At 32.4% G+C, this 19,634-nt stretch overlaps 1 protein-coding gene and 1 pseudogene across 1 annotated transcript; both read right to left on the reverse strand.

Annotated features, from left to right (window-relative positions):
• Positions 1 to 1,251: 1,251 nt before the first annotated feature.
• On the reverse strand, positions 1,252 to 6,832 carry LOC124429763 (annotated as a pseudogene).
• A 7,591-nt stretch (positions 6,833 to 14,423) lies between these two features.
• Positions 14,424 to 16,733, reverse strand: LOC124429781. The gene is made up of 5 exons (XM_046975442.1): positions 15,867 to 16,733; positions 15,175 to 15,420; positions 14,884 to 15,112; positions 14,631 to 14,831; positions 14,424 to 14,581 (listed from the first exon to the last, which is right to left on the reverse strand). Exons 1-5 carry the CDS (start codon positions 16,731 to 16,733, stop codon positions 14,424 to 14,426), a joined length of 1,701 nt encoding a protein of 566 aa, XP_046831398.1.
• Between the last annotated feature and the right edge of the window lie 2,901 nt (positions 16,734 to 19,634).

The raw sequence follows: 19,634 nt of genomic DNA on the forward strand, positions 1-19,634 counted from the left end.
TTATAGCACTCCTCTTTCACCGATCTTGTTGCAGTGCGCATAAAATTTTGGTGTCGGCTTGAAATTTATCTCTCGCGATTGTCTACCCTCAATCTCCATTGTACTACTGTGTAACGGTCTATCCCTAAGAAATTTGGTTTATTTTTATCTTTAGTGACGTAGCCAGTACTGCTTGATCGTCAGATAATGTTCCTGTGCTTTCCCGTATGCGTCGAATCTGTCCGTACACGTAGTTTGTTTGTGTAATCTCACAGCAGACCTTCGCAGAAACTTACCAGTGTAAATTCCTCTATCTCGTTAATTTTCTCTTCCGTTAACTCATTAGCTTTAAAAATCTCTTCCTCGGAAATTGCCTGCTGTAAATATTTAACTTTACTTATGTATTGCAAGATGTGCTTGTCGGGTTCCATGCAGATGTTATTTAATTCAGCCATATACTGTTGTAAGGACGATTTCGACCGAAATTCCTACGTAGCATGTTGCATAAATCGTCTAGTGTAAATATTTCCCGATCTTCTACGACGTAAGTTAAACCGCTGAGATTATTTATAATCAGGCGAATTACTGTTGCCTCGCTATTTAGCGGTGTTAATTCACGAGCGCGTTTGCATGCTCGAATAAAATTATTTATCGTTATATTTCGTTTATCGTAGGTCGGAACCGTGTCCACGGTTGCGCATATTGATAAATCACGTGCTTCTCATGAGCCGCTCTGCGCATCGTCTACCTGTTTCTGTACGATTACTATTTCCCGCAATAAAGATTCAAACGAGGTGGAATCCGGTTTAACACTTTGAGTGCTGAATACTCGTGGCCTATGCAGTCCGTACGGACGGCACGCGGCTGGTGCTGACAATCGCCGGGGATTGAATACTTTTTCGCGCAGTGTGGATCTCGTTGACGGTGTATGACACATTATAATATAGTATACAATCCAATTACTATTCCGTTGTCTATACCACATTGAATGAAAACATTTTTATTTTCAATATGTACTGTTTACTCACCTGCTAGAATGTGAAATCCCAGTAATTTTATAATTATAATGTATTTGAATATTCAAAATCAGAAAATTAAACAAATTATAAAAAGGATTATATATAATCATGGAAAGGCTTCAAATATATATATTTTAAAAAATTAAAATTTAATACATTGATATTTTAAGAAAAAACAATAGGAAAATTAATTGATTTACGTATGATAAATCTCAAAACAAGTATCATCTCATAATCCGACGTTGCATTTTTTACGTTCATATAGTGTATTCTTCCTTCTTTGCTGTCTTCTACAGACAACATATTTCCTTTTTGTCGATTTTCTTTCTGCATTTCAAATTTTTAAAGGGAAATGTCTCAGTCAAACGAAATGGTAGGTTTTCTACACTTCTTTTGCCACCGCCCGCTTGTTTTCTATTTTGAAGGTATTTTTGCAGTTGTTTGATTAGTGACAGATGAAAATCGTTATATTGTTGTTTTTTACCAGTCATACATTGATACAGGACATACAACTTATATAATGAGATGTCTACTAAATGGAAAAAATACTTCTTATACCACTTTAGACATTTTCTGCATGAATTAATTGCACTTAGAACCATGTCAACGTGGTCTATAGACCCCATTTTGATGTAATCTGCAATACATTCTGGTTTTAACTTTGGCGATCCTGTAAGATAATTTCTTTGACCAGATTCTATCATTTTCTGTTCGTGAGCACTTGATAACATCCATACATCTTTTCTATCTCGCCACTTCAATGCCAATAAATTATCTGTACATCTGTAGTCAAATTGCTCTTTTGTCAATTATCCCTCAATATGGGGCATATCTCTTCTGTTTTCCCTACTGTCCCAAACGCATTAGTTTTATGTTTATGAAGTACATTATACAATTGCGGGCTTGTGGACCAATTATCTGTTATCAATGTATGGCCCTTTTCAAGGTATGGATGTAAAAATGTCATAACAACATCTGCTGATTGCCCAATGGTTGTAGAATTATGTACAATATCTGTATTTCTTCCGGTATTGACTATATAATCTAATACATAGTTTGTTGTCCAGTCGCACAGGATAAATGATTTGATACCAAATCTACTTCTTTGGGACGGAATAAATTGTTTAAAATAACACCGACTTTTGAATAACATAAGGCTTTCGTCAATGTCAAATCTTTGTACGGGTAAAATGACTGTGAGAAAGAGTTCTTCAGAGTATCAATTATAGGTCGTATTTATATCAATGAATCATCACTTTGTACATTATTATCATTAAAATGCAACATTTGCAATAATATCATGTATCTGTCTCGCGCCATAGTTCTTCGAAAAATATTAGTTTTTAACATGTCATCGGTCGACCAATACTCTTTTAGAGTCAATTTCTTCACCCGCGACATTAACATCATGATAGCCAAAAATCCGTACATCTCACATATTGATGAGTCTTTCCAAGTATTAATACGAGAATACGTTTTAAATGTAGTATTTTCAATAACAAATTTATAATAACTGTTCGTCTCCTCAGTAATATGTGAAACTAACCCTTCTGAAAAGAAAAGTTGAAAAGCATCTAAAGGCGTAGCTTCTGGAGTTAAATTTCCTTTTACTCTAGAATTTTTATTATGTTATTATTATGTTTTATTATGTTAAATGCATGTAGTGTGGGCTTGAAATCGTTTTTCGACCATGACAACGTTGGAAGAACTTCACTCAAGTCGGATCTTTCTAAATTCTAATTTAAATCTTTCTAAATTTGAATTTAAATCATCCTCATCGGAAGATATGCTAAGTATTCTTTGCCATTTATTTTTCCTTCTACGTATAACTATCCCATTATTTACGCTATTTTCTGTATCTTCCGAATCTGATGATAGTAATAGATAGTATAGTCATAGTAGTCTGAGTAGTACATATTCGTGTGGTACCTGTATTTCGTCATCATAATTGTTACTTAAAGCTGCCGTTTCATCCAAGTTGTCATCACTGTCGTTTCTTGTAATAATTTCTTTATAACTGGCACACATTTTAAAAGTATGAAACAGGGGTAAATAACAATATGAAAATTACGTGCACTATAAGTCTAATACGACAATATGCCAATGTAACAGTTACAACTGTACGGCGTAACAAATGAAATGAGTTATCAGAAAATAAAAGTAGAGTTATCAGAAAATAAAGTGGCGTCACTTCAGTTATTAAAAACTAAATTTTGTTTTTCATCGTTGCTAAGTGACGATGTATGCGAGTGTCGCAGACAGAGACAGAATGTTGAACAATAGAAACAATTGCCGAACATATACATTTGACCATAGTACACTGATCATTTTTGCCAGGTGTGTATTTGTGTCCATAGCCCATACTGCTATCGCATCTGCCGAGCGCGTATTTGTGTCCATAGTCTATATCGATAGCTTTCGCTGGACGCATATGTGCGCCCATAGCACTCAAACGGTTAAATATGTTACGTCTCACTAGGCACGGACCTTAATAAAACTAATTTCCTAAGCAGCTTCGACTTTCACGAGATCTTGTGCCTTTTCGGCAGTAACCTGGCTGGGCAGTTCTTCTGGCTCGAGATCGACACCAAACAGGATGTCGAAGCGACGTTGCAAACGCTCTCTTACCTCTTGGGAGAGTGATTCCAGACGATGCTGAAGCCTTATCTCCAAATACCTCGGAGTCCTAGGATCCAAGACAGGAAGATCCAGTGGGGAGAATCCACATTCTGGATGGCTGCAAGGGCATCAAGCGGTACGGTGGAAGGTTCTCTTTCTTCTCTTCCACGGGTTCGACACCCAGTGCGTTATTGTAATTTTTCGTTTGGTGTTAGAATTCCTTTAATAACCGACGTAATAGGTATTTCCTGCCACCATGACGTACTTTAGGCATAAAGGTAGGAAGACGTGACATCTTCACCATTAAGTAAATCGTCCGGAGATTTTGTTCTTCAAAACGTTTTCCGAGCGCGCATCTATTATTTTCTCTAATATAGGGTACCTTACTGATTTCCTTGATGCAGGGTTTGGAGTCACATCACTTCCTTTCATTATCACTGGCTGGTCATTATTTATGCTTGCACTTGGCTCGTTGCTATTCGCAGAATCCTCTCTGTGCTTTCCTGGTGATGGTTGACGAACCACGTGAAAGAGAAGATGCGTTAAGGAGCTCCTAGCAGGTGCAAACTCTAACCTTATACCATATGGAGCATATACCCTCTGATTATTGCGTCCACGTAGAGTTTGATCTCTTTGATTATCGTGAAAGTTCGATTACTCCCACATTTGCCGATTCGAAGGCTAATCGACGTTTGTCTGTTCGTATTCTGCCAGCTAGAAGAGCTGGATATAGATTTCCATGGAGTTCGGCGTTTGCATGGGGATATTGAAAGTAGATTTTGGCCGAACATACGATTATTGTCGTTATCGCTAACGCCTGCATAGTTTTGAAACAGAATGTTACTCGACTTATCCTTGAATATTTTTAGTTTATTACAATTCACTATTTTTGTTGTTCCGTCCATCTATAATTTAATATTATTTTGAGTTAGCAGTTCTAGAATCTTATATCAAACCTTTATATCGAACTCCAAATTTTGATGGAGATCGATATTTTCAGCAGAAAGACTTCGTCTTCTTTTAATGTTTCAGGATTTATCTTACGGTTATAATATTTTGACATCATTTTTTGACATCTTTTTGGTTCTCCTAAGATTCCGTCGCGCTACCACTTGCATATAATTAATCTTATTAACTAACTTGATATAGTACTCTAGAGATATTTGGTCCATGTTTTCTTCTAAGAATGGATCTGATGTCGGTATCCGAGTTATCCTCCCGAAAACAAGTTCGTGAGGCAAGAAGCGTGTTTTTTCGTGAATGCTGGTATTATAAGAGAACAATCCAGCCATTCGTCTCATTCTTTTTCTCTATTTGTAAATTGTTTAAAATATTTCATTAATACGTGTTGTGATCTCCTGATCGACCCGTTAGATTGCAGATAAAATGCTGTTGTTTTATATAGCTTAATTCGTAACTTCCTCGCTATCGCTTTTATCAATGAATTTAGGAAGTTGTTGGTTTGATCTGTAAGAATATAGCGCAATGCCTCGAATTTTATATGTTAACCCTTTCGACAATTTTTGGTTTATAATAGCAAGAAAACTACAATTCGCATTTAAATGTGTGGCATCACCGAGCGACAAAAAAACAAATATGATTGCCATAATAACCTCTATCACAACTTAGGACAAAAAAAATATGTGTTGCCAGAAAATGAAAAATTTGCAAGTAACCACAGCGGATTAACAAAAACAGAAAGCTATAAGAGAATGGAAAAAAGCCTCAATTAAAGAGGACAAGAAAAAAGAATACGGATTAAATGCACACAGGAAATGGGCAGTACGTATTTTGATGAAGATGACAATATAATGTTGCATGATCTATATCTAGAAGAAATAGTGGAAACAAACATAGTAGAACTCACACAGCAGAAAGAATATCAAATAGATTTAAGATGTATATCAGAAAAATTCATGATTGAAAAATTTGTATGTAAACACTCAAATGCAGAACAATGGTTGGAGACATTTGAAAAAGAATGTCGAAGATTCGAAATTAAAGAAAATAACACGAAAATTGAGATTTTAAGATTATTCCTTGACAGGGCATGTTTAGACTGGCACTCAGCAACACTAACAGCGTTGACAAGGGAGGCTGGTTGGAACGAATGGAAGCAAATATTCTTGAAATCACTTGCAGACAAGGGATGGAGTACAAGTATATACGAAATATCCTACAGATATAAAGAAGGTTCACTAATAGAGTACGCTATGAGGAAAGAAAAACTACTACTGGACATGAACAACAATATCAGTACAAAGACTCTGTTGATGCTTATAGCAGCAGGATTACCAGAATTCATAAGAGATAAAATAGATAGAGAAAATTGTCAAAGCCCAACAGAATTACTACAAGAAATAAAAAAATGTGAAAATCTAGTAAGAACAGTTTTACAAAAAAGAAAGAGGAGAGACAAGATAATAAGAAGAAATTTGAAGAAAAGAAACCATATAAGAATTGTGAAAAACTAAACAAAGGTATTAGATATCATTCAGAGGACTCCTGTTGGTTCAAAAAGGAAAATAGAAAGGAAACCAGAATAAATGGAAGAAATTCGATGATAGAAGTGGACCTATATGCAAGGGACAAAAAAACGAATAACCACACCATTGATCAAAGTAAAGATAGTTTTAGAAGAGAAGTTAGAGGTAAACAGAACATATGACCCAGGTTTCCAAGTCTCTCTAATAAATTCGAGACGAGTCAAAATAAAAAAAAAGAGACAGAAGATAAAAATAAAATATTTTTAAAGACGGTCAATGGTGTGACTCAAATGTATATCAAAGCATATTAAACATTGTAATCTATAATGGAACATAATTATTTAAATAACTATTAAAAATACTGAAGTATCAAACCTTGTATAATAATGTTACTAACCTTTCTTATTGCAATTATAAATAAATAGCATTCTTTTTGCATGTCACGAAAAAAATATGTAATGCACATTACGTTGCTTAAAAATTATCGCTTATTAAAGTATTTTTTAGAATCAGTTTCATATATAATAACAACGAAAAATTTTACATCTTATAAAAATGTAAAACAAATCAACTGTTACAATCACTTTTCCAGCACATAAAAAAATGTTTAAAATCGGTAATAAGTTAATTAATATTTCGAATGATAAGAAGTGCACAGTTTGAAAGGATATTATTATACATATTTTTTTCATGAGTCCTCAAAAATAATTATATTAAAAGTATAATTGATACCCCTAATTTATGTAAAAAACAAGTTTGTGCATAATAAATCAGATCTTATTTATACACCTTTAGTTTTTCCAATTATTATGTTCTATAGAATTATCCTTAGAATTACAGTCTTACTAAATAATTTTTGGCTCAGAGGAGTTTCTCACTTTAGCTCCGTTAACAAGCAACAAGAAATTAGCGATTTTAATGACAAAATTTTCTCAAAAATCTATTTTTGAGAAAGTATCATTTCAAAAAGTCTAGCAGAGTCTTACTTTTGCTTTGAACACTTTACATTGTATTGTGTCTAAAAAATTTACTTTATCAGGACGTACCAAGCAATGATACATACTTACACATTTATGTGGATACAAACATGATTCCAATTTTTTTTTTATTATTATTATTCTTTCTATAGTGGCTCTGCATTTGTTGCACTTTTATAATCGCGTCAGGGTATTTCAAATACAACCTATATACTTACTATATAAGTACCTATATAATTACCTATATACAGATTTATTACGGGTCATTATAGTGCTTGTTATATATATTAAGGCCACTGCCTTCCATAAGATGCCACTGAGGTACTATGGGCCACTATAGTGGTCCTCCATAAGATGCTACTGAAGGCATCTACGACGTCGCGTAGCGTGCAGTAATGTCGCGGCGCTCCGTTCAGCGGAAATACCGCGGTGGAGAACCCGCCCGTAACATTAGGTTTAAGCGAGTAATCATTGTGCTCGCAATATCTATAAGGGTGGTTTTGCAGAGAGATACAACGATGGAATGCTTCCTATATTGAATCCTTTATTGTGAGCGGATCCTATATTGATAAAATATATCTATACTCACTACATCCATCGCGACCTTGTCGAACGCAGCTCCGTACGTGTCAATGAGTATCATAAGTTGTTTACTCTTGATCACGACTAACTTTTTTAACTGGCAATCTAGACACAGTTTTGAATGAACGTCAGGATTTGCTTCTTCATTTGCTCCCCATGATATCTCTGCCGCTTTATTAAATGTTTTCATAAACCCTTTATGATCGCCCAACTCTAAGTTCTCTCTCCTTCTCTCTCATGCTCCTCAAGTATCTTTACTATGTTCTTGCATATGCATATCATCCAAGTCTCCTGGTCGAATAGCTCTCCCACCCTCTGTTAAATGTATGGCCAATTGTCAATCACAGTTGTTTGTGATATACTGACCGATTGGATCACACAGCTCCCGCATTAACGACAAAAGTGATTCTAGGATAGAATTTAGTATTTCGGTACGCAATGTAACGTTATCTACTTCTTTGACCGATAAAGATATTCATATTTTGTTCCTAAATTAGTCACATGTGCCCGTCCCAGCATCAAGTCCTTACATTTAGGGAGTTTCAATAGTTCTAATCGTGGCATGGCGCTCCGCATACGATGATAAAAATTGCTATGTTATCCTTTTACAATGAAATCTGATCGCATGACTTTGCTATATTTTGCGAATCTTTCTATATATCTTTCGACTGAGGAGCAGTATGTATGGACACAGAAGATGGATCAAATAAATCCTCTGCGCTGATATCTGAATCGTATTCTCTTTGATCGGGTTAGAAAGAATCATTCAAAATCCTACCTGATGCCTTATAAAATATAGTCCCATAAGTGTTCTATAACTTTTAAGTCTGCACACTGCGGTGGGATTTTTAATTGATTTGATTTCGTGAAATATTTTAAGCATTATGATTTGAATCATAATCTATAACATATAGTTGCGTTGTAATTCAGTTTTATTTACAATTGCTTGAAGATGTTTTAAAATTTACATATACAATATTTCGTCCATATCATCTATAAAATAGAATAATCTAACTCCGTTTTCATTTATGCAGCTTCAAACTGTGATCTACCCTACTCCCGTTGCAAATTTTTTGTCTCCGATTCGGTATTTTTTTCTCTATATAATACATACTCCATCAGAACCAAATATGTTAAATTTACTTTCAACACTTAAATATCTCAACATAAAAAGTTTTCATTACTTCATAGGAATATTAACATATTCTTTCGCAAATTCTAATCGTTTCTTTCTATTAACTTCATTTATGAAATATTATGTACGGGCTGCTCTCCCAAGATATTAAGCAACTCATAAAATATTACGCACTGTACTATTGCACACATTAACCCGTTGCACTCGACAACTTTGTCGCTTAATCAACTAGCAACTTGAGAAGATTTTGGTTATATTAGGTAAATGTTTATAAGTACTTTCAAATGATTTATACTCAAACAAACGTATACAAATAATAAAATTTTATTTCTACGCTTTACAAAACTTTAAATATTATATTCTTTTTGTTTTTATATAAAATTTTATAAAACAATGCCCGAGAAACATCTTTAATTTGTTAGGACACATATTACAATAATTTGAGGTTTCAGATCTACAGCCAGAAATACAGTCTTAATTCAGTTAGAGCAGATCTTACATTCCCTCTTCACTCCTTTCAGGACAACATGGATATTTCCATTTAGTCAGGATTCATTGATGCTTGACGTCGACGTTCGATCACGAGGCTGGCGATAATTTTCTCTTCATTGATGAACAACTGTTTTTAGATTGCGTTAATGAGTAAGTCTTTCTTTTCTTTTCTTTTTCTCAAGTTTATAGGGTATGTACGAATTAATCAATCAAATTTCCTAGCCCAAAAAAATGTTTACGATTTTTTTTTAACACGGGTTTTCGGAGAAAACAATATGTCGGAGCTTATTAATCTGTTCGATCAACGCCACTCATACATTTTATATAATTTACTATAGTATTAGGTTTCTTAATATTATCTTTCATACCACTTCGTTAAATCCTTTTTACGGAAGTCATTCCAAGTTGTCAATCTCTAGTTGTCAATCAAGTGAGGGTCCTTTTATCTTTCCACGCTAAAAGTAGAGGTGTTACCTCTTCAATAAGATACCATGGAAGGAACCATTATTGGACATGTATTGAATACATCTACACCGTGCTTTCATTGGAAACAATTGTTCATTTATAGAAAAATGTTGTCTTGTTTTATTACAGTTTTGTTTGCTCTCCATATACTTGTGCCAGATATCAAAGCGAATTTATCGGTTTGTAGGAGTTGGCTTCGTTAATTTCTATTGTTAAACCGAATAAACCTTATAATTTATGCAGTTATTTCAACTCATAGTTGTGGAGAAAAATTTTGGATTCCATTTATTTGTTCTATAAATATAATATGTCTTTGTGTGCTACCTTATTTGCGCTGCGAGTATACAGAAGTCCAATAAATGCATATAATATTGCAATAGATAAATCCCATGTTGTTTTCAACACTCGAAATGCTTCTAATTCCATGCATTTTCATATTTACATTAAGTCACTCGATTGTGTTATGATCAATAATCAAGAGAAATGCCGACACTTTTCTCTAATATTTCGTTTAGTGTAGCCTGTCGGTCCCGATGTTCCTCTGAAAATATTATAAATTTTATGTCATTTTCCGAACAATTTTCGTCGATATTATATATTTCGTCGAATAAATTGATATTCTTCGATTGTCTAGACATTTTTAGGATGAATATACAAATAATAAAGTAAAAACTAAAATATAAAAATATAAACCGAACTAGTGGAAGGCAAAAATGGATACATAAATAGAAAAAAGTTCAAATGTTAATCCTATTACAAAATATTGTTGGTTCTGTTCATTTTGTTGATACCAGCATTTATAACACGTAATTCACTCTGTTATACACTCTGTAGACGTTATAAGACTCTGTGGAATTTTAATACTTTATGAAAGAATCACAAGATCGTATTGTCACACAAAGACGGCTAAGTACTTTTTCGAATTGCGTATTTTTTTACATAGTGGATAAGATAATTTAGAAGACAAAGACAATAGACTTTTAAAATAATTCTAGAAATGTCTTTCTAGAAAATTTCGTTGTAAATAACATGAACTGTGCAAGTGATCAAATGACCGTGATAGGCCAGACAGGCTACAAATTTTTTCAGATAGTGAACAATAAAAGAAGTTGGGAAAATTGAAAAATGGATTGTACATATATTAATATAGGAAAAGTTATAAAGTTAAATGGCGATACAATAATGTTGTATACAGGAAATCTTAGACGAAATTTTAAAAACGGTCATTTCACAGCACGTGGTAGGTTTAGTATTAAGGAACAAATGAATGATAGTTCCGCAATGAAGTGATAAGAGTTAAAGTAAGCATTATTCCAATATAAAAGCCATAAATTCTTTATGTGTTACATCTACTACGAATATTTAATTGATTTTTAGATAACTGTTTTTCACTTATCTTCTTTTTTGCATATTCTTTAGTCTTTTATTATTTTATCCATCAATGTATATGATATTGTTTTATCCATCAATATCGTGAAATATAATTTTATAAAATCCAACGATTCTTTTATGCCCTGAAATATTTGTGATCCTGCGGTTCACGAAAAAGATTTATAAGAAAAGCTAAGTGGTAAATCGTCCTTTTCTGATATATCCTCTCATCCGTCAGTTTTGAGTCCTCTATTTGTTCTGAATAGTTAGGATATGCCATTACGTTTCTTTACGTTTTTTACGTTTCTTACAAATTCATTTTCACTTTCACTATTCTCACTTTTACATACTATCTTCAATCAGTTTTATTTTTGATTATAAGTAACCCTTGTATAACGCTGATGTTCTATTTCATAGAAATGTTGTGTAATATAAATCATATTAAACGAGACTCGGATATAATAAAAAAAATCGTTGCAAATCCTTTTCAAATTGTTTACACTTCTTTTCAAATTATATACTTTATATATTTTTTAAAATTATAACACATGACAAAAGAAATACATTTTTATTTAATTAAAGTAATTCATAAACCTAAGATAACATACAAAGTATGAAGTAAATGATAGTACATATATAAAATTGTAAAAGTTACGAACAGATTACGATCTTCAAATATTTCATCGATTTTTTATGCCAACATACGAAAGATTAAAAACTAATGCATATAAGTATTTTTAAAAATATATAAAGTAACAAGTTAAAATTTTTTAATTCCAAGACCGCGTTATATCCAAGCCATATTGTTTAAGTACCGCCTTATACGAGGATTACTTATACTTTATAATGAAAACAGTTTAAAAATATTTAAAAAAAAACTTCTGTTGATCATTTCTACGAGTGTATATTTTAACTATGGCAAATATCTTTAATTTCTTTTTCTTATGGTCTGCACTGTAAGCTATTCAACAATTACGTACTAGAAAGAACTATAGTTTGTATTTTTTAATGCCTTCTTTGGTTTGTAATGTTTTCTATGCTCATAAGCAGTTAACTGTCCATTCAGAAAATACTCAAAACTTATTATTAATAGATAATTGTTTTCATTCGTAAAATTTATTATATATTAACAAAAGAATTTGATATTTATCTTTTGTGTAACTAACAAATATTTTATCTGCTGATGGTTTTGATAACAATAACATTAATTATTTTTAATGTGATTGTCTCATTTAGTCCAAAAGGATGATCTACTGTAACAGAATGAACTTATGAAAAGTACAAATACAATATATCATGCAACTTGCGCGATATGTTCTAATATACAACATTGAATTTATCACTAGCTCTTTATCCGAAATTTATTTGTTAGTATTAATATTTTACATCTTACAAACGCATAAACTATTACATTGAAACTCTAATTTGACGATCAATTGGTCATTATTTACTGTTAAAAGTTATTTCTAAGTATTTACCCGACAACAGAAAGCTTCTACTATTATTTGCAACAACATTTGACTTATTTGAATAGCCAGCTTCACTCGCAATCTTCAAAAAGATCTTTATTACTAGTAGTTTGTAATCAGAAATAATTAAACAGTAATTGTAAAATTGTATGATAACCTAAATGATTTTGACCCTATGCGATCGATACTACCATAGCGGTGACGTTCCAGCTTTGTTCTATAAATCGATGTTTCTGCTATGATGGTATAATCTTTGTTTTGTGTGTATGTCTGGTATTTTAAGATGTGGATATTGCGAAAGAAATTTGTTATATCTTGGTTTACCGAGGAAATATTACCATTCACCAGCAGTCTTCAATAGCACACATTCTGATTTCCGAAAATAGGCGAATTGAGCGCTGATTTTCAAGATAATAAGAGTAATGATGATTGTTTATAATTTGAAATGTATGATAAAAATGTGAATAATTCAAATATACATGATTCTATACTTGATTATGAAAGTGACACTAGTGATAGTTCTATAATATCTTCGAAAAAACGAAATTTTGCTTTTCCATATACATTTATGTCCACAGAAAAGTTCAATTCAAAGGAATAATGAATGACGAATTATTGTAAATTCGTACAAATACGTCAATGAAATACGTACAAATATCAACACGAAATGTTTTTCGCATTTTTACAAGCTAAACAGTCAATTATATTTGATGGAGGATTCTTTAGTTTCTTATAAGTAAATCCTAAGAAATCGTACATAATTTGAATATTAGAACACTTTCCATAATTCTGATAAAAGTATGATATGCATTCTGAAAAAATAATAAAAATGTAAAAAATCGAATCTGTGGAATATTTACGATATTATATATCTGTGTAATCGATTTGTTGATACTTCATTATTGTAAATTGTTTAGCGAAGGTTTTAATTTAATATTAACAATGGCAATAAGTAAATATAATTAGTATTATCAATTATTGGGAGACTGCATAAATAAATAGGAATACACAAAAGTCGATTGGTTTTTGCAATAATGTAATTTGTTAATGATTTCGGGAACAACATGATTTTATCCACGGGAATTGAGAAAAATGAAGATTATAATCGTCTATAACGTTCTTATTTGGACAAAAACTAATCGCTCTGACCGCAATTACTTGATCAAATATTGAAGAAGTTTACTAAAAATTTTGCTCAATTTTTAAATAATCGTTGATAAAACTGCATATTTAAAATTGAAACTTCATATTTAAAATATAATAAAATGCATTATAAAAAATGCATTTTCTTCTTCTTCTTCTTCTTCTTCTCCTTCTTCTTTTTCTTTCGATGAGGCCTGCTAAGGACCACGTGCCAATTTCAATTCTTCACACTTAGCTGTTTTCTTTTCTGTTCCCTCCGATATTCCTTCATCTTTTCACTATGCTGGTTCTTTCTGTCCTCAGACCACTTTGCACCAGGTTTCTTCTTTAATCTTCCTTGGAATCCTTTCATGTTTAATACCCTCTTTCTAAAAATCTCTCTGTTTCTTCCTCACTTATATTATTTCTTTCTAGATCTTTCTTTACCTCTTGAATCCAGCTAGTTGTTGCCTTTTTCTCCCAATGGTACATAAGTATCCTTTTTGTTAATCTGGAATCATCCATTCTGTAAATATGGCCAAAAAATTGCAGTCTTCTTTTTTTCCTTATCGTTTCTGTTATGCCTTCTATGTTCCTGTATATTTCATCATTAGATTTTAATTTCCATACTTCTGTTGTTTTCACTGGACTTAAAATTTTCCTCATGATTCTCCTTTCCAATACTTCTAGTTTATCTAATCTATAATTTAGTACCAAGCACTCGCATATAAGCATTCCGGTTTCACTACTGTAGCGTAGTGCCTTATTTTAAGATTTTTAGATAAACATCTTTTATTGTAAAAATTCTTAGTGATACCATACGGTATTTCCATCTTGCGTAACCTTTCTTCTACTGCAGATTTTTCTAAACCATTTTCTTGAATTATTTCTCCCAGGTATTTGAATTTCTTTACTTTTTCCACAACCAATATCTGTAGTTAAAAATTTTTGAGCGTTCTTGATGTTTGTAATAAATTTAGCTTTTCCTACGGAGATTTTCAAACCTGCTTTGTTAGTTATTTCTTCCAAGAGATTGATTTGTGTTGTTGCACTTTTTAGGTTGTCTGACACTATAGCAAAATCGTCTGCAAATGCTAGGAAACTTATTTCAATGCCTATGGCGAATTACGGATTTTAAGTTAAAAATTTGTTCTGAACAACATCTACCTTTTCGAAATCCAACTTGATACTCGCCCAGTTGCTTGTCAAGTGTTGTTTCTATTTTATTCAGCAATATTTTTGAGATTACCTTGTATGCAGTTTGCAAAAGAGAGATACCTCTATAGTTATCAACATTCTGTTTGTCCCCTTTTTTATGTAATGGGTGAATTAGATCTACTTTCCATTCTTCTGGAAATCTCTCTGTTCTCCAAATATCTTCAAAGATTAACTGCAGCTCTTCAATGATTTTTGATTGAGACCATTTCTAAAGTTCAGCTGTTATAGAGTCTTCTCCACTATATTATGTTTTAGATTGTTAATTGCTTCCTTAATTTCTTCAGCATTAGGTGATATATCTTCTTCCAGATTTTCAGTTGTTTCAGAGAATTCCAATTTATGTTTTGGTTCAGGGCAGTTTAAAAGTTGATCAAAATGTTTCACAAGTATTTCACAGTTTTCCGCATTGCTTAGGCCAAGTTTACCATTTTCATCTTTGAAGCATATGCTAGGCGCTTGATACCCCTTTAGTTGACTCTTAAAATTCTAATAGAAATTTCGTGAATTATTTTTAACAAAGTTGTTTTTCATGTCGATAAGTTGTGATTTTTCGAAAGATCTTTTATTTCTCTTATTATTCTAGCAGTGTCTTTCCTTTGTTGTTTGAATTGGTCATGGTATTCAGTCTTCCCCTAGCATTTCCACTTTTTCCATTGTTTTGTTCTATCCTGTAATGCATCTTCACATATCTGTTTCCACCAAGGTTTTTTTTCTATGCTTGGCTAGTCCAAATGTTTTCTGCGTTCGTTATTTCTTTAGATAAATCTTGCCACTTTCCATGATGAGTTACTTTTATTTCTTCCTGAAATGTTTCCAAAGTTTCTTGTGTAATTTGGAGTCTATTTGTATTGTACTTATTTATTTGTTTGATGTTTTATGAGTTTGATTTTAGACAAATAGTGATCAGAGTCAAATTCTCTGCTTCTTACTACCTTGACATTCATAATTTCCGTCATGTTTCTTTTGGATATAGCTACATGATCTATATGAAATTCACCTAGCATTGGATTTGGAGAAATCCATGTTTTAGCTCTTCTTGGCAATTTCCTGAAAAAAGTCGACATTACCTTCATTTGATAGTTTTTACAAATAGTAATCAATCTCATCCCATTTCTATTTGTTCTTTGGTGTGCAGCATATTCTCCCACTATTGGTCTATGAATTCTCTCTCTTCCTATTTGGGCATTAAAATCCCCAAGTAATATCACTACATTTGATTTTGGAATTTTTGACATTTCATCGTCCCAGAATTCCTCTACTTTATTTGGGTTCTTCTTGTTGTCTTTATTTATTGGTGCATGACAATTAATAAAAGTGTATAATTTATTTTTGCATTTCATTGTCAAAAGAGACATCCTTTCTGAGCAGGATTTGAATTCAGTTACACAGTTTAATAATCTTTTATGGATATGAAAGGCTGTTCCCAAGATTGACATTCCTTTCATAATTTTAATCGCAGGCTTGCGATTAAAGATTCTATAATCTTTTATTTCTGTCACATTTTTATCCAAAAATCTTGTCTTCTGTATTGCTAAAATTTGTATATCGTTTCTATCCAGAAGTAGTTCTAATTCCTTTTGTTTACCAACCTTCAGCAAAGAATTTGCATTTAAAGTGCTCGCAAAAAACTTCTTTTTAAATTTAAGTCCGGAAGGATTCCAAGGATGCTCCGACTCTTTTTTATTGCAGATGTTGGGACTCCCCAAAACCCTAGGTCCCGATGCACTGCATAACGCAATGGTGGATTTCTCTTCTGAGCTGCCATCTGAGATAGTGCTTTCTTTCAGCGACTTTTCCATTTTGCAATTGAAATTGTGTGTAACAATGGTAGGGATAAAATACTAAAATAAGATCAGATTGTTAGTCTGAAATGATTTGATTTCGTGGTTGACTACACTAGGTTCTTCCGCCTCCACAGTCGTGGAGAAATAATATCTTTGAAGTATCCGCATATTATATTAAAATTATTATAGTTTGTTTTTTCGAATTTTTATGTTTAAAAAAATGTACTATTGTTTAAATAATACTTTACTCTATCCGACGTACACTAAAGATTGTTTAAATAATTAAAAATTTATCGAAAATATTAATTTACAAGTACATCCGTTCGGAAAGAAAGAGTTTCGATGTGTTCGCGTCGGAAGGTGAAAGCAGCAAAAAATGCATTTTATTGTTATTTTTTTGCAGCTTTCCAATTATTTTATGAATTACGTTCGAATTTTATATCAGAAAATGCAAGTAGCAAATTTGAAAAATGTTATTCATTTATTTTATACTTTATATTATTATATTTTTGCAATTTGTAATTTGTAACAGCTAGTTTAAACTTTGAAAATCTTTATCATCATTCTTACACTTTTAATATATTACATCGAATAAATTATATTTATTAGTGATGCGGAAAATGTCTAAATGCTCAACTATGTTTAGTTGTGTGAAAATTATTAGCATAAAAGGATTTCAAATAGATTGCTTTAATTCCTTTATGCTTTCGGTGTAATCTAAGACTCTCGTTAGCCTTCATAAAAATATTGGCTAGCTAATCCTTATAATGGCTCGCAGACTTTGCCGGTTGGAAAGCTGCTTTTAATGAGCTTATTAATTGCTCTTTCGTTTGCAGTTCCTGGTCCTCTGTGACCGAATATGGGTGTCCGTCCAGTTTGGCCCGAATTCTGAGAACTATCATTACTTCTACCTCCACAGAAGGACGTTCAGGGAACAGGTCCATAACCCTTTTGTATGCTCGCACAAACTGTAACACGGAACATATATCCATCAAATCACAGAATTGTTTTCGTGATTTCTCTCAATTTTAAATCCGGTATCCCCGAAGGCGATTGTTTAACCCTTTGAGTGCTATGGGCGCACATATTCGTCTAGCGAAAGCTATCGATATAGACTATGAACGCAAATACGCGCTCGGCAGATGCTATCAATATGGACTATGGACGCAAATACGCGCCTGGCAGAAATAATCAGGGTACTATGGTCAAATGTATATGTTCGGCAATTGTTTCTATTGCACGAAAGAGTATTCATTCAGTCCCCGACGATCGTCAGCGCGCCGTTCGTACGGACTGCATAGGCCACGAGTATTCAGCACTCAAAGAGTTAATATATCGAGGCCTTGGTTCTATCCTCTCATTGTCGTGAATATGATCTTCTTCGTTTAAACTTCTGGCGATCGCACTGGCGTCGGCGCATTGGTTTAAACTATTGCGCGACGAGTACCGACTTCCCGCACGATTATTTCCTAATGACATATTCATTATCGATTCCTGTCGATTAAGTTCTTTGGTACGAAGTTCATTTTTGCGGCGTTGAAGCATTATCTCTTTTCTTTCTAAATCTAACTCTTGTTTGTTCGGTTCCATTCGTCGATCATTGATTTTCGCGTTCTGGATTTCTATTTCCTTTTCGCGTTTTTCTACCTCATTTATACGTTTTTGAATTTCTGCTTCTTAATTCCTTAATTCATTTTCGTGTTCTTTTATTTTCCTTTCCAATCGTTTTAATCTTTGTTTTAAGGCGATATTCTCTTCCAAAGAAATTTCTATTCGAGCCTCGCGCTCATCTAGTTTTTCCTCTTATAGCTTAAGCTCCTTTCTCAATGAGAGCTAAATAAAGAAGGTTCATCAAAAACAAGAACAAATACAATTATAGATTCATCTGAACAGAAAGCTTGTTAATTATGGTATTGTAAAGTCAATAAGACTGTACATAATCTGTATAATATATATGAAATGTAAAAAAGTACGTATGTATAAAATGTGTAATAAAAAATCCTGTAATTTGTAAAAAATGTGGTGAAAACGTATAAAACGTACATAAAACATTTCTAAGTAAAAGAAAATATTTTGCTCATTATCCAAGTGGCCAGAATCTCATGCTGCATTAAGATATATGTATTTTTTTTAAAGCGAATAGGTATATGTATAGATATAGGTATACATGAAGTGTCAGTAGGTTTTATGTTAATTCCGATAGCTCTTCTACATTAACGGGAACAATTTGTTTCTTACATGATTACGCAATATTATAAATCGGTGTTCTTCCGCTATTAGACTCTTCTTTTATTTTTTGCCAAACAGTTCCGTCTTTAGCAATTTCGATTTCTTTTTCATTTTCACTTTCGGAACTAATTATAAATCTCTTTTTCTCTTGTCCTTTGTGTATATTTAAAATATTTTTTTCGTTTTTATCGCTATCATATAAGTCACAATGTTTTTCTGCTATATCATCATCAATATCATAAATTTTCTTATTATTTTCTGACTAATCTTCTGATTAATTTCTAAATTGATATTCTTCAAATGTCTAGATGTTTTTGGGATGAATATACAAATGATAAATTAAAAAATAAAATATAAAAATCAAACGGGGACAAAAAATGGGTACATAAATAAAAAAAAGTTCTAATGTTAATCCTACTACAAAATATTGTAGGTTCTGTTCACTTTGTTGATATTAGCATTTATAACATGTAATCCACTCTGTTATACGTAGGCGTAATATACTCTATGGAATTTTAATACTTTATGTTAGGATCACAAGATAGTACTGACGCACAAAGACGGGTAGCTATTTTTTCGAATCGCAAAATTTTTTACATAGTAAATAAGATAATATAGAAGACAAAGATTATAAACTTTTAAGATAATTCTAGAAATGCGTTTCCAGAAAATTTCATTGTAAATAAC

Source organism: Vespa crabro, chromosome 16 (assembly GCF_910589235.1).
Source record: "Vespa crabro chromosome 16, iyVesCrab1.2, whole genome shotgun sequence".
NCBI classification, from domain to species: Eukaryota; Metazoa; Arthropoda; class Insecta; order Hymenoptera; family Vespidae; genus Vespa; species Vespa crabro.